Below are 23,202 nucleotides of genomic sequence, written 5' to 3'. Positions count from 1 at the left end.
ACTGGATGGCTCCATCTCTTCAAGCAAGATGCGAGCTAATGTGAGCGCTATTGCTTACAAAAACTCTTACGGTGAAACAAGTTTGTTTCTTCAGTAACAGTCTGCTGCTTATATACAAAGCTTAGTTTTACTTAAAACTTGAGACTTGAGAGTTACCATCCTATTTAAAGTGATTTTACAAGCTAAAGGTTAAAGAAAAATAGTTTGCACAAGTTATATACTTGATGACAAATAAATTCATATTAAAACAAAGTGTAAATGGCTTTGAGTGCAGTGCAAAGGAGTTTATTTTTTTTTACTTTGGTAATTATCCCTTTCTGGAATTTGTTAAAAATAAATTATAATAACAAAAATGAATTAACATCTGTACGTCTGATATCACTAATATCAAGTCATTTTGTATTCAGTCCACTCTGTGTATTGCAGAAGTGTCAAGCCATAAGACTGACTAATTTTTTTCCCCCCACAACTTTGGAGGTATACGTCCATATAAGGCCAGGATATAAGAAATCTAGCCTAATAATTTCCCCATTAACTTTGTCCTGTTAGTGTCAATGCTTTGTCATGTTCTGATTTATTTTTTATTTTCTGTTTTATTAGACTTGACAGCTTATAAAGATATCTGATCAGACTGTGGGTGGAGGGGTGAGAATGTGGGCACAGGCCAATAACTAATGTGAGATTGTCTTGTCACGTATGCTGTACAGACAAAATGGACATCACGACATGCAAGAAATGAGTCATGAGAGCGTCACTCGTCAGAATTGACAGAAAAAGTGTTATGCTATATTATCATTATTTGATTAATTAGCGTTTATTTTGTGTGACCCTTGTTTAAATCAAAACATCAAAGCTGCTACTTACTGACGTGTTCAAGAAAATATGATTGAACCATGATGATGACATAAAGCTCCATTAGCATTAGAGTTATATTATGCGCCTCGATTGCACCTTGCAGATGACATATCGTCAAACTCTTTCCTCCTCAGTTCATTGCAGAACACACGATTTTAACTGCAGAAATGTACACTATATGGCCAAACGCATGTGGACACCTGACCATCACATCTATATAAGCTTGCTGGGCATCCCATTCCAAAACTGTGTGCATTAATATGGATTTGCCCCCACCTTTTGCAGCTATAACAGCCTCCACTCTATTGAGAAGGCTTTGCACAAGATTTTGGAGTGTGTTTGTGGGAATTTTCACTCTTCAGTGAAAAAAAGCATTTATAAGGTTATGCACTGATGTTGGACGAGAAGGCCTGGCTCGCAACAGACATTCCAATTCACCTCAAGGGTGTTCAGTGGGGTTAAGGTCATGGCCCTGTGCAGACCACTGGAGTTCCTCCACACCAAACTCGTGGCTGAGCTGTTGCTGCTCCTAGATGCTTCCATTTCATAATAATAGCATTTACAGTTGACCAGCAGAAATTTCACAAACTGATTTTTGGCAAAGGTGGTAGCCTAAGACAGTGCTACGTTTAAGGTCACTGAGGTCTTCAGTACGACCCATCCTACTGTTAATATTTTTCTATGCAGACTGCATTGCTATGTGCTTGATTTTATACACCTGTTAGCAACAGGTGACAGTTTGGAATTGAAGGCTGTGAATAAAAGCTTTACTGTCTCTAGACATTGACAGCTATGGTACTGTCTTGTAGCTCCCATACTGAAATAAATGAATGTTAACGTGAGCATGATAGCACTCTTAGTAAACGCTGTGTTGAATGGAGGAGGTGAGAGATTGAGATACTGAGTGTGTACCGTCGGTTTCTTGCCCTCCTTGAGGAGTGTTTTCCTGCGTAACACTCCCTGGACGGTCACTGCTCCGGGGTACAAGTGGACTGCCAACTCCTCTGACTCCGCTGAGCTGCAGAAACAAACAAACACACAGACACACACAGGAGTTACACTCTCACAGCACACACAGAAAGGATACATTTTGTGTTTTAAACTCAGTAATAGATTGTGCTGTCATCCGACCCAGACCCATTGTGTCATTAATGATAAATACCGGTGGGTTACAGATTATTAGACATGAAACACATGATTTCTCATATAAAGTATAAACACTCCAACAAGCCTTAAAACTGAAAAACAGAGTCTGGTGTGAATGACAGCAATTTACTCACATCATAAATCTAGATTTAGATCATAAGCACTCTACTCATCGATTAAAGTAAACACAGACGCAAACACACAAAGGAAGTGTAATAAGAGGGAGAATGAGGCAGGACCCATACCGCAGAGCTTTGATCTGGAGAGAGAGTGAGCAAGAAAAAAACACCACACATAAGATCTGAAGAGCAGCTACAGCTTTCATACACATACATTTTTATCTTTTTCGTTAATGTGACATGGGCAAAGCCTGTCGTTAGCTCTTTTGTTCGATAGATAACACCAAAAAAAACACCTTAAATTTATGTACATATATGCACACACACAGGTTTGTTTTCATACTGTGTCAGGACTTGAAATACCTATATGTAATAATAACATCATATATATATATTAGTTTGCCATTTTAGATGCACATGCAATATTTGCAAGATATTTGCAAGGCAGCCAAGGTGTGTTTGGGTGAAATATAAAGTGGAATATGAAGTGGGATATGATGTCAGTGACAGCTTGTGCTTAATGGCTGTTCTGAGTAGTAACACAGTGGTCTCCATGCCAAATTCTAAAACTAACCCTAATCTAACTAAAACAAACAAAAAAACACTAACACTTTTAGTCTTTCAGTTTAAAGACATGTAGCTTTTGTAAAAGCAGTTCACAAAGTCAGGACAACTTTGTGGATCCTGACATTGTAGGTCTGTGCAGTTTTTGCATGCCCCCCCACAACCAAACAAACACACTTACACACACAAAACTAACAGTCTCTTTCTAGAGCGTTCCCCCTCACTCTTTTGCCTCCTCTAATTGAGGGGCAGTTGAAGCCACTGAGCTTTGGTGCTGTTTTTGAGATAAGAGTCGGAGAAAGAGAGGCAAACTGCCTGTATCACTACATCACATTACGCATATATCACAACTAAGCTGCCACAAGAAATGACTTTCTTCATTCATTGTAAAGGTAAAGGGTCTACAGAAGAGGCAGAGGCAGTGATCAGAGTATCTGCTCTGGCTGCAGCAAGATGTGCATTAAGCAGTAAGCTGAGAAAATCACCAGTACACACGCACAGTTCCGTCTGACTCAGAGAAGCCCATCACCTAGAGCCACAGCAAAAATCACATGATCTAGCACCATTACACACAAAGTGCAGCTGGTTGGTCAAATAGGAGGGGACAGGAACAGAGAGGGAAAGAGAGAGGGGAAAGAGAAAGGGAGAAAGAGAGGGAAAAGAGAGAGCGCCTCAGGGTGACTGCTGTTACCTGCTGGGCCTAAGCCCTCCTCTGCAAGACATGCGGCCCACTCGCGTGACTGGGCCCAAAGAGTGGTAGAAACGAGTCCTGTAGGGTGTCAGTCACAGCAGTGCATTGATCAGTCTCAACCCTCACACACACCAACACACACACTGTCAAAAGTCCGGGGACATTCGTGGTTTCAAACTGTTTACAATAAGGGAGCATTTTAAACAGGTTTATTCTGAGAAAACACATCACAAGGAAGTATTTGTGACAATAAAACAATAAAAAATTATATGTTCATCAAAACAACCTACTTAAGCAGCTTAACTGTTGCGCACGCTTTCTTCATACAAATAGTCAGGACTGCTCTGAAAAACTGACAGATTATGTGAACTAAGTATGTACATAAGTTTTTTTTTTAAGAAATTACAAATGTACCTGAACTTTTGTAATTTCTTTTTCTTAATTATTAATAAAAATAATATCTTTATGTAGCCCCTTACATACATAAAAATGCACCTCAAAGTGGTTTACAGTACAATTAAATATGAAACAGTAAGACAGTGTACATAAAACAGACAATGGAATAAAATAAAACACTTAATATTAATTAATATTAATAGAAATAAAGGTAAAAGGAACAGAAACTCAATAAAGTATCAGAAATCAGAAAGGTAAATAAAATGTAAGTTAAAACAATAAAATGAACAAAACAGAATTTCTAAATGAATTTAATAAAATGTATCACCTAATAAAATGCTTAACTAAATAAAGTAAGGGTATGTGCTTGTATACTAATAAGTAAAAGAGTTCCAAATCTTTGGTGCATAGTAACAGCAGGCTGCCTCACCAGTCTTGATGATCTTAAGACCCAATATGGAACATAGTCTGTCAGGCATTATGAAAGTGTTAGAGGTGTTAAACTAGGATCTCAGTTATGTTTCTTCTGTAGAGGCCTGACCACAGCAATCTTGAAAGCGTGTCTGCTTCTAAAATACAGTTTATACTCTTCTAAACACGTCACAAATATGTGCATGATGTTGTTTTCTCAAAATATAAGCCTGGTTTGTCTTCAGTATGTTAAGTTATTGCAAATCGACAAAAATACTCATTTATTAAAAACATTTTTTTTAAGTCTCTCCAGACTTTTGATGGGCAGTGTACACACACCAGGAGAAGGACCCATCTTCTAAGAGGGTTTCTCTGAAGTGGCTGGGTCTTCTCCTTTCCTCGTCTGAAAAAGGCCATCACCATTTTATGCTGGGTCATTAAAAAAACAATCCTGTATTTGCTATTTTATTGTGGTGGATGTCAACTTATAGTGGAACCTCCATCATAAAATTAGGGCAACATGTGGTTTCAGGCCAAGGAAGGAGTAAATAAGAGCAGAATGCATATGGTGTTTAGGGCAATTGCAAAATTCCAGAGACCATGAGCCACAAAAGCATCTCACTCAAATGATTCAATCCAATCCTTTGAAGACTGTTGGCCAAATCTTCAGAAATAAGATGGGGAATAAATGGTCTGGTACACAGAGTCACGCACTATGGAGGGGATTATTGTGGTCAGTTGTAGTGATTCACAAACAGAGGTTGCTAGGAGAAAAAGCAATAAACACTTTTGGGTGAATTTCACCTCCAAGCATGTGGATTTGCATCTTTGTACTAAACTCTCAAAACCAGTGACCTAACACATACTGTGGAAATGCATAGCTGTATAATAAGGATACACTTCTCTAATTACATTACAAAGACAACTATGCATGAAGGTTTTTGTAAACAAGCAATTATATATAAATGTTTCTACAAATACATAATTACACATGACTGCATAAATACAAGTATGTGCTCATGGAAATAGTCATACATAATTGACCATTCACAAAAGCATAAAATGCATCACTTATTTTTATAGATAAGCATTAAAAAATATTTATCTTTAACATGAGAGCACATTCTTTTTCTTCTCATATTAAGAGGTTCCAAATTGAGAGGCTTAGCATGTTTATTTGACCCTAGACAAGAGCCACAGGCTGACTTGGTTATGTAAGCATTCCATATGTTTAGGCTAATCTGCCATGTAAATGTCCATTTGTGGTCATGTATGCGTGGCAGCAGAGCATGACAGGCACATGTGTATGTGGGTGGGAGAGAGACAGACACTCACCTCTCAAATGCAGGCCAAGACATTTCTTCACTCAGTTCAGAGCCTTCACTGCTTCCTGAAGCCACAATGAGAGCAGAAGTGTTAGATGTCCCTTATCAAACAAGATATATCCCTGTATGTGATGCACATGTGTAGAGGTGCACTATATATGGCTAGTTAATACATTATTCCCAAGCATGCACTGATGCTTATGTAGTTACTAGTGCTGGGAATGTATGTTTATTTATTTTTTTTTTTAATTTTTTCAAACTCACTAAATTGCATAGCGTGGTGGTTAACACCACTGCGCTATACTCCGAAGACTGAAGGTTCAATTCTCCATCTCGGCATGAATGTCACTGCTTTACCTTTTTCTTACTACTAGAAGATGCTCTAGGTCAGGGGTCGGCAACCCAAATGTTAAGAAGAGCCATTTTGTCCTCTCAATAAAAATCAAACCACCTTGGGAGCCACATTTCTTGTCCATTTTACCCTCTTGGCAGTAAATATGTCTCAGTATGTGATATTGTACTGGTGTAGGCTAAAAATAACGCAGACTTGATTTGGCTCAGCTATAGCCGCTTTTTACAAGGCTGAAGTCAGCTTCTCATTCTCCAGCTTCTTGTTCGGATTTTCCCGTTCCACCTTACATGGTGCCCGAGGTGCCAGAATGTAACTGCTGCACCATGTAAGGTGGAACGGGAAAATTTGAACAAGAAGCTGACTTCAGCCTCTAACTTTTTAGTGTTTGAGTTTGTTTTTTGCAGATTAATTGTATCAGGAAGCCAGTTCGAGTGATTATAAATGCAAATAAGTCCATTCATCACGAAATTACCAATACTTGTCTTAAATCTCTCTCTTTGCCTTTTCGATATGCTACTAGATAGGTGAGGTTTTTGCCAATCTTCAGGGTTAAAGGCCAGTGAAGTAGCAGTTATAGGCAATATCAACTCCAGCGTTTAAGACCATTTACCGTTTAAACTGCTATAGAACAATCAGCAGAGCAACTTTATCTAAAAATCTAATTCAGCCATTGGGCCGCAACAGGGCAGTAAAAGAGCCGGAGCTGCATGTTGCCGACCCCTGCTCTAGACTATAGAGCTTGCTAAATATGTAAATGTCTACAATAACTGCTGCGTCAGATTCAGCTCTGTCATGACTAATCAATGACCCCTCTTCACAGTTTTACCTTGTTTTATGCACTTCACTTGAATGAATGAATCATTTTTTAAATATCGGTATCAGGCAAAAGGTGTTAATTATTGGCTATTGTTATCGGCCCTGAAAGTCTGTATCGGTGAAGCCCTACATATAAGCATGTGCATTTCTTTGTGTGCAGGTAGTACCACTGAAGAAAGTAGCAGGGAGGTTAGAGGGGGTTATGTGAGAGCATGTGTGTTACCCAATGAGATGCCGCTGGACAGAGTGGAGCTCTCAGCCTGGCCCCGTGTGGGCGTGTGGCTTTCCAGCACGCTGTCGTCCAGCAGGTGTCTGGACCCAGCATTGGGGAAGGTAGCGCTCTTAAACTCCACTGTGTTCATCTTATGAATGAAACTACAGCACAGGGAAAACACACAAAAGTTCATGGTTTCTGAGAAAATTCCTGTAGTAACATCCAGTCCAGTCATCAGTTGTGATATTAGCCCTTTTCTTTTGTTCAGTAGTCCTCTGAACTTAGGCCATATAAAGGTACATGCTACATTCACACATTCATCTATTAACTGTGATACAAGTATAATTTTCCTGCAAAACCCATTTGAACTTTTCAGATGATTCACGACTGGTTTGTGCACAAGTGCAAGATATCATGGCTTAATAGAACAAGCAAGGCTTTGTTTTGAGTTCACTGCCTGTGGGGACCATTACAAAAAAAGAGTCAGAATTGAATTATTGGACAGGAAAAAAAGAGATTAACCCAAATAACAAACAGCATGGAACTCTAGCATTAAAAATGCATGAGTGAATATAATGAGTGTGAGGGCAGCAAAAGTCCACTAATGAAAGGTTGAAGTGAAGGGTGTGAGTGAAGGACACTCACTTGTATCCCAAGCTGTGACACTTTCTGTGTCCGTACGGGAGGAGGTTGCGAGGGGAAGGCGGCGTGGGCGGGACTTTGGGCAGGGCGCCCTCAGCTGCATTACCACGGCGACCACATAGCGGCGAACCAGAGGCATCAGGACCTGAACCATAACACACAACACATAATTATATACAAGAAAGACAAACTGTATGTTTACTTATATATATTTTATGTGTACGGAGATTTAGAGTCATTCATGGATGTTTGGATGCCCGTTTCCTTACCTACAAGGTCTTCTCTAGAGGCAGTTGCACGGGGTGTGCTGGTGGCTGGCTCAATCTTTAAAGACAACCTGAACATGAATCAGACATAAGTTTTAGATGTTACACACATATGCACACGTATAAGCACAAAGCATGGTTCTACAAAACACTCACTTGTAGTTGTCATCCTCCACAAACTTCTGCAACTCTTCAATGTAGTGGACTGAGTTGAGATAGTTCTGGACATGAGGCAATTCTGGTACATCTGAGAGAGGAACACAATACAATTCCATGAACATTCAGTTATTAATCTTAATACTTATTATTCAGTAACTGCCAGAGGTGAAAAGTGATGAATTACAAGTAATATCAAAAGCAGAAGCAGTTGAATCATAGTATTTTTTTCTTTTACTTGAGTTCAGCAGAAAATGCTTTAATTTTCTACTTTTATTTTTCATAACCATTATGCAATTTACAGTCAGAGACCACTGTTAATTTATTTAATTTCCATTTAAAATGCCATTAAGTTCTCTTTTCTAAATTATTCATGTTTCAGGAGATGTTTCTGAGATTAGATATAAGATATAAGACTTGCATTGAAATTGAAACCCACAGTGGGGAATTGAAGTGTGGGCACTTCAAGGGTTTAAGGGCTTAAATTCAGCGCATAATCATAATCTGCATCCTCAGTGTGCTTTTCAGACTGGCATGTCCAGAGGCAGAGACGCACCATATTCGCAGGATCTCTGGAGGTCCGAGATGATTCTCAGGATGTTATTCATTAGGTTGGAGCGCTGCTCGTTCTCCAGAATGCTGCCGGTGGAGGGGTATGCTGAGTCTATGTATGTCAGATCAGACAGGTATATTCCTACAGAGAGCAAATACAGAAAGTAAGGTCAGTTTGCTGGCTCTGTGTTGTTCTTTGAGCATGATGCTATGAGAACAGTTCCCAGCTGCGCCATCTTAACAGAAAGCACAATGGGCCAGCAGGGTCATCCCATTTCTCCTAAACACACAACTTCCTACTGGGCTCAGCAATCAGCCAATCACACACAAACACATTCCTCTCCCCATAAAGCCCCCTAATGATAGGTTTCCAGCACTCAAGGTGTCGCTCAGTCCAGTCCAGCTGTTCATGTCTCACAGAATAAACAAAGGGAGAAAATGTAGTCATATGTCTCCCTCTTTCCTACTGCGGGAAAGAGCCCAGAAAGAAGGAGTATAGACAGATCTTCTTTGGCCGTGGGCGAAAATGCTTATTTCGCTTTGGATAAATATTTGAGCGTATTAGGAACATTATGACTGAAAACGTTAACATTAAAAAGAAGGATGGGTGGCTTCGGGAGAAAGGGATATTTTTCAAAGTGGCACTTCAGACTGCAGCCTACGGTCTTTAGAAATAAGTGATAGCAGGGGTGGAAAGGAATAAATTACTATAATCTTCAACATTACTGTACGTGGTTAGCTGTGCATCACTTGAGGGCATTTGTCTAAGGAACTTTAGTCTGTCTACATTTCGAAACATACCAATTTTCTCTCCCCTAAATTTCATCCTACATTCATACAAGCCAATATAAAGTCAGCAATAAAAGACAGTGGATGTTTTAGGTAGCAAATATGGGTACTGCGTTTTGCATCTAATTAAACCTCTTAAATGGCCAGGATCTTTCAACGGGTCTGAACTTTTCATATACACTTCTAAAACCTAAGAATAACTCAGTTTGCACTGTAGTCCATGTACTTACAGAATATAAGCCTTATGATGTATTAAGTGTGGGATTTTAAAGAGTTAATCACCTCCTGCTTAAAAATCCCTGACCCTACACTTTTTTTTCATTGCGTGCATTTATATGCACGCATGTGTACTTTCTTTTAATAACTTTGTAGGGACAAATGATGAGAAAAAGACGTAAATTCTGATGTCTTGAGAACCTCATGAGGAAAAAATGCTTTCAAAATCAAAAAGTCATTAAAAACAAAAAAACATCTCCTTTCAGTTACTGAGTTTAAAGAATTTAGACTTAAGCAGCAGGCACAGCTATAATCAGCTACAATAATGCCTAATTGAAAGGAAAAACCCATAAGGTTGTGTGCTTTCTAGTATTACACAACTGAATCATATTAGCCATGGGATACACGCACTTAAGAAAAGAGGAAGCAAGCTGCTAAAGAGATGATGACATGGCAAATGAAGGGTTGAGACCTCAAACAGAGGATCTAATAAGAGTCTTATCTGTCCCATCAATCATACTGATTAAAAACAGAGAGTGTGTGAGTGTGTTTGGGGGAGGGGAGCTACAATGTCAGTGAAATGGCACTCAAATGTCCATGATGACAAACAGCGTGTGGGAGACTAGGTTGGCTAAAGGTCCCCCTTAAGGAGGAGTGTGTTCTAGTCATGTCTCTCGCACCTCATTGGACCAAGTGTAGTCCAGTCAGAACCTGGGAACCCACTCACATTCAAACACTTGACAAGCACGTACTTCTGAACCCACACGCAGCCATGCGTACATTACATAGCGTCTGCGAGAAAGCATGGAAAAATCCCCCGACTCTAATGAGCATTACTGAACAGTCAACTGCAACAAATCAGCACTACCAACTGAAATAGAGCCAACGCGCAAAAACGTCTTCAGCTACAATTCACTTCATATGTCAAATAACTCACACTGGCTCACATTACAGAGAGAGAGAGAGAGAGAGAGAGGGAGGGAGAGAGAGAGAGAGAGAGAGAGAGAGAGACAGGAGAGAGAGAGAGAGAGAGAGAGAGAGAGAGAGAGAGAGACCGCAAGAGAAAGGAAGAGAGCAAAAAGAGAATGAAAAGAGAATGAGAACAAGAAAGGAGAAAAAAGGAAGATCAATGAAATAAAAAAAAATGAAGAATGAGAAGAGAAAGAGAATAAAAAGAAAGAAAAGGGAGTTAGAGAGAATGAAAAGAGAAAGAATGAGAACAAGAAAAGAGGCAAAAGTAAGGGAGACTGAGAGAGGGAGAGAGAGCACATCAGAAAGGAAGAGAGCAAAAATAGAGAATGAGAAGAAAGAAGAAGAAAGGAAAGAATGAGAACAAGAAAACAGGCAAAAGTGGGAGAGAGAGAGAGAGAGAGAGAGAGAGAGAAAGAGCAAGAGAAAGAGAGCAAGATAAAAGACAGCAAAAAAGAATGAAGAGAATGAGAACAGAAAAATAGAATCAAAGAGAAAATAAGCAAGAGAAAATTAAAAGAGAGAAAGAATGAGAGCAAGAAAACAGGCAAAGAGACAGACAGAGACAGAGAGAGAAAGAGACAGACAGAGAGAGAGAGAAAGACAAAGAGATAGATAAAGAGTGTGAAAAAACGAGAAACCAACTAGCGTTGTCTCCACTCAGACCACAGTCTGGAGTTTAGATGTCTTTCTGCTGCTGTCTTTCTCTCCTCTGGAGAAGAAGAGAATAACTTGATTGAGGGGGGAGCCGTAACTTTAGGAGGAGTCAACTTCTTCTGGCTCTGTTTCTCCCACAGTTACATCAGAGGAGTGCAGGGCTAGTTCCAAAAAATGAAAGTTGAGCAAAAAAAAAAAAACCCTGACCCCTCTCTCCCAGCCTCTCCTCCAGCCCTCCTCCTCTCCCCTCGCTCCCTCACCTCCCCAGTCTTTTGTGAAAAAGCGCAGGCGGCGTCGGAGGGTGGCTCAGTCTCCACAAGGCAGCAGCTGGGAGTTCCAGAGCAATCCCCGGCTCGAGAGCTGCTAAAGAGGAGAGCGCTCGCTACTGGCTCTCTGGAAACGAGGGAGTTGGAGAGATCTGGAAAGGAGCTGTCCCAGAGAGGAGGCCTCAATCAAGGGATATAAGAGACAAGCAGAGCCCTGAGGACTTTCACAGGACTTCAGGCACCTTGAGGGAGACACAGCAAGACACATCCGAACCTAAAGAGCTGATACGGCGCAGTACATACACATAGACAAATAAATACACACAGCCACAGTGAAAAGGCCACAGGTGAGTGTGAATAGAGTTCTTTACTTATTTCACTTTATAACTCTTCTAACTTGATTTCAATTTCTTTTTAACCTCATTTTCCCTTTTCCTCCTCTTCCCACTGTTTCTCTTTTGCTCTCTTTTCTCTCAACAGCTGCAGCATGTCCTCAGGAAAGCCTTCTCTCTCTCTCACCGCTCTCTGCTCAGCACATGCTGTAATGTTTAGCGCCGATAGTTGTTTTTCCTTCAAAACAAAAGCTCGCCGGTCCGCTGGCCGGTCAGCGGGTCAGAGTCCCGAGCACTGGATAGGATTACACCAGTTACCCAATCTGAGTAAACTTGCAGGCCAAAACTGGAATGAGATCAAAGCTGGAGAGTTCCTCAGAAACTCCTCAGAGGAGTCGGATAGAAGTTTTAGAGCTTCTCGCCTCTCTTGTATGGGGAGAAAAGGGCTGGATGTGAGGGATGTGATTTGTTTGCCTTGCTGAGTGTCAGACTAGCAGTGCCTTCTGTAATCTGTACTGGGTCGGGGTGCAGAAAAGCTGGTCTACAGCAGTGCAGGCAAGGCCAGCGAGGCATTGACCAACTGAATCTTCATTTGAAAGGCAGATACATAATGGTCAGCCCTGAGTGTATGTCAATAATACGTGAATAAAGGGTGTAAAAATACACGTATAGGTGGTGATTCAAGTACTCAGATTTTGGGATGTTAAAATTGATTATACAGGATTTGAATTCCATTCACTACAATGTGCACTCATTTTTTTTTTGGCCAAAACTAAATTCTTGGGGTCATCTCAAACATACAAATATAAAAACTGGGTACGTTCCACGACTGTGTAAATAGTTCCTCTAGTCACATCCGCATGTTCAGTTTATATTTGCCAATCATTCTAAATTGCACTAAAAATGCAATTGAATTGCAGTGAAATTTCCCTCAATATTCAAAATTCTGCATATTTCTATATTTCTACATATTTCACTTATTGTGATGTAAACAAGGCCATTCAGAGTGTTTTGATATGGAATGTATCATGGTAGAGAAACCTAGAGCCTTAGATTTCTTTATAGTGATCACAATACCTATAACACAGATCTAGCCATTTTATTTACTGTTCACAACCACCAGTGAACCTAGTCTTCTGAGTTTTTATATGTAAGGCTGATAATGGTAAAACTGCGGTAGATCTTAAAGTATATCTTTTCTTTGGGGAACTATTTTGCTTCACATCAATCTACATGTACCACTCTGCCATTAATGAGTTTTTAAAAGGTTTTAGCCAGCTGAGGTGGTACGGGAATCTGATCAGGATGCCCCCTGGACGCCTCCCGGTGGGGGTTTACCAGGCACAGCCTACTGGGACGAGACCCAGCGGTTGTCCTAGGACCAGCTGGAGGGATTATATCTCCAAGTTGGCCTGGAAGCAGCATGGGGTCCCCCAGCATGAGCTGAAGGAAATTTTGCGGGACAGGGTCATCTGGGATTCTCTGCTCTCCCAACTGCTACCGTGACCCTATCTGGACTAAGCGGTTAATGATGATGATGATGATGATGATGAGGTTTTAGGCCAAAACCTTATCTCAAAATCATCATGAAACAATGTCCCAGACATCAGACAGCATATTCATAACCATTTCATGAAATAACTTTCTGTGAGGTACCTTTTTGAGGCATTAAACACCCCAGCCGTCTGAGTGAACAATTCTGATTTGGCAAGTTTATACAGAACGGAGCATTTTACATCAAACCACTCTGAATGACTGTTTACATCTGAACAATTTAATTAGGCAGAAATCTTAAAAAATCAGTGGAGTTCCTCCTTAACAGCCACATCCACATGGTGCTCAGAGCACAAAGACGGATGTGTAGTCTACTTGCATCATAACACATAGAACTCAAGTATCACAAGAACATAAGAATGTTTATCCCCACAAGCAGCGCGCCAAACCACTAATCACTCTGCAAATTACAACAAAAACTAATTTAGACTGAGAGTAGTTCATGCTGATTAAGATAAAGTTTAACAGGGCTTTCTGGGAAATGTAGTTCTTTCAACTATAACTATTCAGCTTTCCAAAATAACACCCTGCTCTGCAACATGCAAGCAATTTTCAACAAATAATGTCAGGTTCATGTTCGATTTGGCCCGGGTGCTGTGTTTTATTGAGGGCATCTGGTGGCCTTAAATGAAGCTCATCTCAAAGACTTGTTCAGCGTTTTCCATATCTGACTCTACAATATACTTTGATGTGTTTTGGTAGATCATATGCTCCATATTTGCACTTCTTTAAGATGACATGCTGTGATGTGGGCTCTGCAGAGAAGCTCTGAGTGTGGAGGGGCTCGTGTGTTCTTGGTGGCTCCTTCCACACAGCATTTCTCCACTGTTTTGGATGGGATAAGGGGCTCCATTCATAAAAGCCGTGTTTAAAGAAAAATAAACCCACCAAGACACAAGGTCATTTTACGCTAACCGCTTCCTCATGTAGAAATGCAGAACCCGGTTACCCGATATTCTCCCTGTACGTGCACGCACACACTCCTAACTTCAGCATGACAGTGGACAACTTTTTTAACGCTAACAGCACGCTCCTGTTTGTAGTATCCTTGACACTCTTCACTATGTGTGGCGGTTAACCCTTCAACTACATGCTTATTATTCATTCATCTTAATATTTATGCTTATATAGTAATTATTATGAAACTACTTATGTAGTTATGAGAGCCAGGAGTCCATATACAACCCAGGCTTAAACCTCTGAAATATGATGTGTTATGGAATGTATATGGTCAAAAACACAGCCATAACGCTAATTAGACAAGATGATGAGTCTTACACTGAATGAAGTGATGCTTTGAATTTACATAATTCAAATATTTTAGTTGGTTGCACACCAGTGTGTTACCTGAATTAAAATTTAAAATAAATAAAAAGACACATTTGAATCTTGTAAATTCAAAACATCTTTTTTGTGCCAGGACGCTGAGATTAAGGGATTGATGCTCTTAAAGCAACATTCTGATCAAATGAAAAATTCAACCAGCAGGGTCAGAGCCCTGAGCGTGATTGTGTTTACTACATGAGTGGTAACTGCACTCACTTGAATCCACAGCAGTGGTGCAGTGGTCTGTAGACTGAGATTTTCCAGTTTAAACCCTGGAAAATCCCTTCTGATGATGTATCTTGAAGGTGAGAGGAACTTTGGAAAAACTACAGCTACTCTGAGGTGGATTTTTAAGGGCGAGCCGTTTTATTTATTTATTTGTTTGTTAGCTGGCAAAAGCAGAAATAAGACAAATACATGATTTTACTGGTGGAAAGCAAGATATTGTCACTGTATCTGTTGTAACGGTTCTTTGATTTTACATTACACTGAAGACAATGACTTACTCAAACAACAGAAACGGCTTCTTTTTTGGCTGAAGGGTTAAATTCTTGTGTCTGGTGTCCATTTTCAGCTGACTAAACATAGAATTTCTTTACAATTCTGTTCGATGACTGAGGTAAGAGTTACAGTAAAACTAGCTTGCTTGTTTTTTATTAGCCTACAGATCAGTGACAAGGTTAGCAGTCAGGGTTGGTTGACACCACAGGGATTTCCAACTGGTGGTCTCTCCATTACAGGTTTAATACCACTTGACATGACATCCTTCTGCATACACAAAATACAGCAAAACAAACAGAAAGGAAAACAGAAAGGAAAATCTAGTTTACATGCCGTCTGTAGCCTGTCTTTTGAAATCACAACGTTCACAAACGACAAAAGCAAAGTGCAAACTAAAAAACGCAGCATTGGATGACCAGTCATTCTTTGTCGTTGAGGGTGGGGTCTTTAAATTGGCACATATTATAGCCTATATACTTAAATAATTATAGAACAGTTTATTTTATGTAAGGTGTTTTTATTTATCATCAACGCTCGGTTTCACTTTTCAGCCCGATGGTCCTGAATTGCGGTTTCAGTTCCGGCCAAGAATTCTCAATTCATTGCATCATTAATAACTGGGACTAAGCTCCTGACTGAAGTCCTTGTTAAAATATATTTTTTTTTCCAATTCTTTCACACAAGATGTCCAAACTGTTCAAATAAAACAAGGGGAATGTCAAAGGTTAAGAACACAAATGTCCTCTGAGAGCACTAAAAAGCATCTATGCGCACAAACACAAACCATGTCATTTATCTTGCAGGAACATTCCGTGCTTGAGAGTCTGGCGCTCGGTTCACCTGCTGCAAATGTGTAAAGAGCTAAAGCACCACACGAGTCTTGCATAAGGATGCCTGCAAACACATGCATTTACGTACACATCAGAACGTCTTATGTTCAAGGTTTACTCATCAAGCAATGCATGTTCTCAATCTGCGTTGTTTCCTAAAGGAGCCTAAAGGTATGAATGTTTACACCAGTTTAAACAGGAAAGAGTTTGAGAGGGGAGAGAGTGGAGGGTTGTTTCTTTCCATGGTGGAAATGATCTGTGCACAGTCTCTCAGATTCTCATGGGATTGTTCAGAGAAAGTCAATTTTGAGAAAAGTGTTTGTGCTTGAGGCAGTGACAAATAAGGGAAAAGGCCCTGAGCATAGGCTGGCCAATCATAACACGCTTGACATGGACGAGGATAAGAAACCTGCCAGAGGGACGCAGCATACACACACGCGCACCTTCTTAAAGCTATGAGCCTGAGGTATCTTGCTAAGGTGGGCTTACTTTCAGGAGATTTAGTATCTGCTGCAAGGCTCCAACTACCGACCCACTGGCTCAATACACACACAGATTTGTGTTATATGGAAATTTGCCTAAATGTGTTTCCATGCAATCAAAAATAGCACAAGCACCACCACACATATACATGCTTTTGCTAGGGCCTGAAATACATGAAAATTGTGACTGATACAGACGGTCATTTTAAGGAGGTAAAAATTGATAATGGATAAACAGACTCCAGGTGTTTTAGTTAAAAAGTACTTTTCAACTGCCTAATATGACTGTCAAATTCAAGTTACATTTATTTTAAGACGAACAAATAAAACAAAAATGAAATATTGTAGAATGGTGGGCGGGATTTCTTAAAATGATTGGTTTCTGTTCTTGGATTTTTCCACTCTCTTCAAAGAAACCGTTTAATTAGATATCCTCAACATTCAAGCTTGGACGCACTTTAGATGACTTATTTTTTCTTAGTTGTGTTTTGTTGCAAATTGACAATGTTAGCCTGTACTAGTGTAACAGAAGTGAGCTGGTAGTGACTAAGCTTAGTAGTCTCCATAAAGACTAGCATTTAAGAATGAAACCACTGAATATTCAGAATAGAGCTGTTTCATATCAGAAGCCTCTACTTACTTGTGTTCCATTGGAAGGACATTTGCCATATAATGATAAATCAAGTGGATGTTGGCAATTGATATATCAGTCGGCCCTAGATGGTACATATGTCTGCAAGCCTTTGGACTGGATGTCAGGTTCATATTTTTATAGCTGAGGAATAATTTAATAAACTTTTGCATGTAATAAGCCTGGGATATTAAGGGGTTAAAAAGTAGGTCTCTTACATGAAAGTGAGACGGCATACACAATGCAAAAAAAACATTTACATGTCTTGACCACCTTTAAAATACACTTTGCTCACCCTTACTGGATTCTGATGGAAGGAAATTTGGAAGGCTGTAATTTCTGTGTTCACACAGTCAAAAGCACTTTCACAGGCTAGTTTTAGAAAGCAGCAGTTGCACCAGGCGGCTGCACCAGTTTCATGGAAAACTTCTATGTGAATCCATTTCTCTGTTGGCCCTACTGAGGCAGAAGAATACAGTTTGACCTCTTTCTTTCAACACAGGAAAAACAGACCCAAGCGTTAATATGAAACACATGCGGAGGGGTTGGAGGCATTAGAAACACCCATACACACACACGCACGGACAATAAAAACAAGGTACTCTAAATACACATTACTAATGGTCAGACCAAGTTCACTGTGGTCCTGCGTGTAAAACAGTGCACTGCTATAGATGAAAGACAGGCTTTATTTCTGCCAGTGTGAAAGCAGAAAACAACTCTGCCATCTGCAACCATGTAACAGAACGATAACAATACTTCCCTATAAACACCGACATCTCTGGATATTACACATTCAGACAGCAGAACACGACCCGTGTGCTCATTTGTACTCACGTGAGCTCATTTATTTAACCCTTAAAAGTTATTATTGCTGTTTCGATACTTTTTAAATATAATACAAAACTATATAATTAATTACACAACAATTACATTCAATTTGCATTTTGCATCAACAAAAGTCTTCACTTTTGTTTCAATATCCAAAAAAAGGAAATGAATGAAAATCATAAAATCAGCCAATATTAAAGTGTGGTTCTTGTGTGAAACTGTACACACAAGAAAAGCTTTACATTAGAATCAAATCATAATAAAATACCTCCTTCTTTGGTTACAATCACAAATTAGTTTTTAAGTACAAAACTGACACTTTTGTCAGAATTTCTTGGCTAGTCTAAATGAGCTATGAGTGATATAAAATGTATACTTCTATAAAATGATGCCATGCTTTGGTTATAACCAGCAACAAGTGACTTAAGGCTTGACTTACAAAAGTGTGGCACAGTGGATCTACAATGGCCTTCCACATGCATCTCCAAGCTTTTGGTTTAAGTCTGTCTAGTAACAGCTGTTTCACTACAAAGTACAGAAACACACTGTTTTGGGGGAACATTTCTGTAATGTTTCAAAGGGGTAGGGCAGAAATACACATGCCCTGAAGGCAGAGTCAAAGAGGTCTTAATTTGGGGTTGTAACTCTAGAGGATATGGGGGTTAGTAGACTCCTAAACTCCTTAAACGCCCTAAAAACACCTTTTCTGGGATTCTGCAATCACAAGCAGACAGTGTGTATGATTATGCTCCTCCGACTTTGACCCAAGAATACTCGAAGAAGCCAAAAGAGTTCTTGGAGTGATGCCATAAAAGAAGCACTTTTGGTTCCATAAAGAACCTTGCAACAGCTGACTCTCTAATGTACCATTCTTTAAATAAGAACCTTCAAAAAGTTTAAGAGAACTGCCACATACTGTAAAGTTAAAACAATAATTGGTGTTAAAACTTTAGAACGGATCTTCACTCTGGCACATCAAGCTTAGAGAAATAAAAGTCGTTCATCTCTGGCTTCGCTTGCAAGAACCCTTTGGGCAACTTTATTTTTTTATTTTCTTAAGAGCATATCAGAGAAACGACTTTAACAGCTTTCAGACAGTGGTTAGAAAGGAGGAGCGTTCAAAAGGGTATGTAAAAAGTGTTTGGTGGCTGGAGATCTGGGCCGATTACAGACCTTTCCAAACCATGCTGCTTCCAAAAGGCCACGCTCTGCTGAATTAAGAGTTTTCTTTTCATACGGCACCCCAGCCTCCAGTGCTGGCTCCAAAGCCAATTAGGGCTCCCGAGTGCCCAGTTCTATCACTCCATAAATTCATCGCATCATTCGCTACTTCTCGCCATTCCGCCAAACTCAATTTCCCCCTACGCTCTTTTAAAAGAGATGGGGTTACAATGTACAACAAAGGACATGCTGACCAGTTCTCTCCTTCCAACCTTTCTCCTTTGGCCCTCCTCTCCCAAATCTCATCCACCCCCACATTCCCTCTCTTCCGCTATCCTTCATTATGTCAGTGTTTGCTCCAGAGTGAATAAGAGTCCTTCATGTTGCGACTTCCTGGCTTCCTGATCTTTGGCCCAGCTTGAAATGGTGGACTATGTCACTAATTGCTGCCATACTGAATTTGTGTGGGTGTGTGGTCTGTGTGAATATGTCTATGGAAAAACAGCTATTTTTACTCAATTCACTGAAAAAAGCAGACCTGAAGCTGGTTTACTACTTCCCCTACTTCTCCCTCTTTCCTTCTCTTGTATTTTTGAGAAGAAGCTTTGATGAACTCAGTTAATACAGTTAATAAAGCTCACTGCGATCTCCTGAAACGTCCAAATACAATATAGTACCACTTCTCACTGCGCTCTCCCTCTTTCACTGTGCCTTCCATCTCTGTACTCCTTCTGATCCCTTTTGCTTTCTTTCTGATCCTCCAGCTCTTCTTTGTCAGCCTCCAATGCTCTCTTTCCCTGCGTGTCTCCCCTCGGACCAGTCTTGGGAAAGTCTGATGGCCAGATGTGGAAATCTCTGATACTGTTTAAAAGGCTGGGAAATACATTCGCTATAAAAATAAATAAATCTTGTCCAAAACTCTCTCACTCCTGGCACTGCTGCAATAACTCAGGTGTGTTCGTGATCACATAGATAGGCCCATGCGTAGGTGAGCGCGTGTGCATGTGTAAAGTTAGTGAAAAGCAGAAGCTGCATTCAGGTGGAGAGGATTAGAAAGTGTGGCCATCTTAAACAAGGACCATATCCACACTTTTTTTTGGACTGTTTAACAGCACCATTCACAGTCCCAGTCTTCAAGCTAAGGAGGAGCTACAGGCTTAGTGAGGCAGCCTGGTAACACTACCACACAACCCCCGTGGCCCCTTTTTTAGATTTAGATGTAGTTCAAGTCAGTAAACTTCTGTTGCCTATTTTGGAAGGTAAAGCTTGATAAAAGCTTGATTTAGCTTGATAAAAGTTTCCTGTCAAACCGTTAAAAACTGAAGAGTCAACGAGAACGTACCTCACAACATTCTTAGTTTTGCTATTTTAGTGTACAATAAACAATGCTGTGAAAAGGTCAGCAATGAAAATTGTTTACCACTGTTTACTAACTAATTGTTTATCTCGGCAGCAAGTGTGTTTTTGCCTGTGAAACACTATATAAATTAGTATAAATACAATTTATGAATAAATCCATACATAAATGCACTGTTAGAAATAAAGGTGCTGTGCAGGTACATTTTTCGTTCATCAAGGTACAAACAATGTAGAAGTTCCCTCAAAAGGTACAACAGTGGTTTTAAGGTCCAATTGTGAACCTCAAATAAGTTTTTCCAGGTGAAAATTACATATTTGTACCTTTTCATGACCTTAAGTTTTAAAACAGAACAATCAAATAAAAAGCCTGGATACGAGACGGGGTGTGTGGAGTCAGTACAACTTAAGACAGAATTTCAGTGGATTATGGTACAGTTATGTTCCCCGACTAAAGGTTCTGAGATGTATCCTTGAGGGTACCACCCCAGTGATGAGAGGGGTACTGCCTTAGTAACAGTTTCATACCTCTTATCTGAGAGTGTATAGTAAAACAATAAAAATGTTTTGGATTCAAAAAGGTATTAATAGCATGGCTAGAAGAACACAGTTTTGGTTCCTGTCTTCTCTGTGTTAAATTCCATGAGCTGCATGCTTGATTTGATTTAACAAAGGACAGATTAGCTAAACTAGGTACTGGATGGTAACTGTAAATACTGGAATTCATTCAGGAGAGCTTTGGAAATGGTCCAGTTAACTCACCAACACACATAAATTCACAATGTACTGTATATTTGTTAACTTCTGTTTACTTTATGTTAGTGGTTACAAATAAGTGTTTAGTGTCCAGATAAATGGCTTTACATGTCATTTACATGTCACATCACAAGTCACTCAGACTTCTGCACAGTAATGCACACCAGGCATTGTGTGTACATCTCTGGGCAGCACGTTTGAGAACGTAATCTCTTACTTAAATGATCCCTAAATATTTCTAGCAATGAGACCAGAAGCTGGAATACCTGGTTTAGATTCCAGTGTCTTCTTAGGTCAGAGAACAAAAAGCTGTAGAATTCGCAATTGCCAGATAAAACAAAAGCAAGCTCAAAGTATTCAGCAGCCGAAGACACTTCATCCCTGACGCTTGACATACTAATGCTACCTATTCTCTCTGACCCTTCTCCCTATGCAACTTTTTTTGGTGTCCATGGAGACCGGTTCAGCCAGACAGACATTCTGCTTTCTGCTCTTCTGCCTGTGATAATCTTCACTCTTTAGGTACTAAGGTTTAACACACCTTTTATCTGTAATAAATGCCTGAGGTTTGCATCCCACTGACATCACCACACTCTTATCTTCCTTTAAAATGCTCTCTTTTAGTTGTTGCTTGTTTTGAAGTTTTTTTTTTATTCATTTTCATCATCAAAATGAACCCCAACTGGATTTCAATTCAAAAGACTCGCTATGTTTAAAACCTTCCACTCTTTCTTTCAGATGAACTTCTTGGTTATTTGTGTAATGTAATATGTTATTGGTGTAGGATTATGGGATTTTCCTCTTCTTCTGTCTAGTTTAGAGGTGCTACCATCATGACGTACCGTGAGTTCCAAACCGTGACGTTCTGTGTGCTAATGCTATTTATCAAGATAAGGTTTTATCTTCATCTCATCTGTCCATAAAACGCTATGGCAGATCTCTTCTGGCCCATCTTTGTACTTCTTTTCAAATTCCAGCCTGGCTGTCCTACTCTTGATGAAGGTGGCTTTGGTATTTTTCTCTCAATGCTACCTGCGAATGATGAATCATGATGGTTTCGCCCGTAAACTCTGCAGACTGTCTGACATTTTCTTTAACTGTTATTTTGGGGGCTTTTGTCACAGCTTTAACGATTTTTCTGTCATCAGTTGTGGATGAAGAACCACAAACTGTGTACTCCCTTAATAGCTCTTTCTTTTTTGATCTGCACTGGTTTTACGAGGTGTTTGCCTTTCATCAAAATGGCTTTCTTGTCCATCACAGTCAGGTCTCCAATCTTGTTTCTTGCTTTGTACCCTAAAACTAGATTCAAAAGTCAAACTCCACATCAAAATCCAGCACAACACACATTTACAGTTCTTGTGTGCACAAATTTAAGAGAACGCTTGACCGATTACGTGGCACCCATTTGTCCAAATACTTATGCACCAAAACTGGGGTCCTAAATCCTAAAAATAACAGTTTACTCCGTACAAACAAAAACATTACTGGGAAATAAACATTATTTTAGCGTCATAAATGTAATCTTGATTACAAATTTCATGAAAAAAAAAAAAATGAAAAAAGAAACAATTTTACTTTATTGTCCCAAACTTTCAGACTTTTCACCTCTTTAATTCACTAAAATTTCTTCTTTTACTGTATTTAATTAGGTAACTTCTCCATAGTCCAGAAATGGACTCTTAGTGAGAAAGCTTGTACAATGTACACTTCACCCAACAATATAACAGACTGTACCGAATTTCAGAAGCATATTACCTATTATAAAAGAAGCCCACACTCACTTCAGATCCTATGCAGACCCAGTCAACGACCCAACAACTGCATCTCACTGTGTAGTGGCCAAAAACACAATATGACTTAGATTATGAATTGCACACTAAAGTCCTTTTTTAGCTGGATTAGTTTTATCTGGAGAGGTGCTGTCATCCGCATGTATACTGACAAGATTTGTGATTTTAATCCAGTATGAATCTGCAACCTCCGTAACTTTCAAGTCATCATCCTGGAGCAAATCACCTTGTATAATTCACTGAACTC

The 23,202-nt window shown here is 39.7% G+C and overlaps 2 protein-coding genes across 3 annotated transcripts in view; one reads left to right on the top strand and one right to left on the bottom strand.

The window, feature by feature from the left end:
- ralgps2 (Ral GEF with PH domain and SH3 binding motif 2) overlaps positions 1–23,202 on the bottom strand; it is a 158,439-nt gene that overhangs the window by 11,082 nt on the left and 124,155 nt on the right. The window contains exons 10-17 of one of the 2 annotated variants that reach the window (XM_036581540.1): positions 8,510–8,647; positions 7,954–8,044; positions 7,801–7,868; positions 7,535–7,676; positions 6,899–7,050; positions 5,518–5,572; positions 3,376–3,453; positions 1,768–1,873 (exon numbers count right to left, since the gene is read on the bottom strand). In XM_036581540.1, coding sequence (XP_036437433.1) covers positions 1,768–1,873; positions 3,376–3,453; positions 5,518–5,572; positions 6,899–7,050; positions 7,535–7,676; positions 7,801–7,868; positions 7,954–8,044; positions 8,510–8,647 — 830 coding nt within the window. The remainder of the gene's footprint in view (positions 1–1,767; positions 1,874–3,375; positions 3,454–5,517; positions 5,573–6,898; positions 7,051–7,534; positions 7,677–7,800; positions 7,869–7,953; positions 8,045–8,509; positions 8,648–23,202) is intronic. The other variant, XM_036581541.1, reaches the window with a different exon arrangement.
- The window catches only part of angptl1a (angiopoietin-like 1a), a 35,292-nt gene continuing 23,494 nt past the window's right edge, over positions 11,405–23,202 (top strand). The window contains exon 1 of the mRNA XM_036581542.1: positions 11,405–11,749. The gene's annotated coding sequence lies outside the window, so the exon portion shown is untranslated. The remainder of the gene's footprint in view (positions 11,750–23,202) is intronic.

The sequence above is a fragment of the Colossoma macropomum genome, unplaced genomic scaffold (assembly GCF_904425465.1).
Source record: "Colossoma macropomum unplaced genomic scaffold, Colossoma_macropomum, whole genome shotgun sequence".
Classification (NCBI taxonomy): domain Eukaryota; kingdom Metazoa; phylum Chordata; class Actinopteri; order Characiformes; family Serrasalmidae; genus Colossoma; species Colossoma macropomum.
Note: the sequence above shows the minus strand (reverse complement) of the source record. Positions and strands in the feature narration are given on the sequence as shown.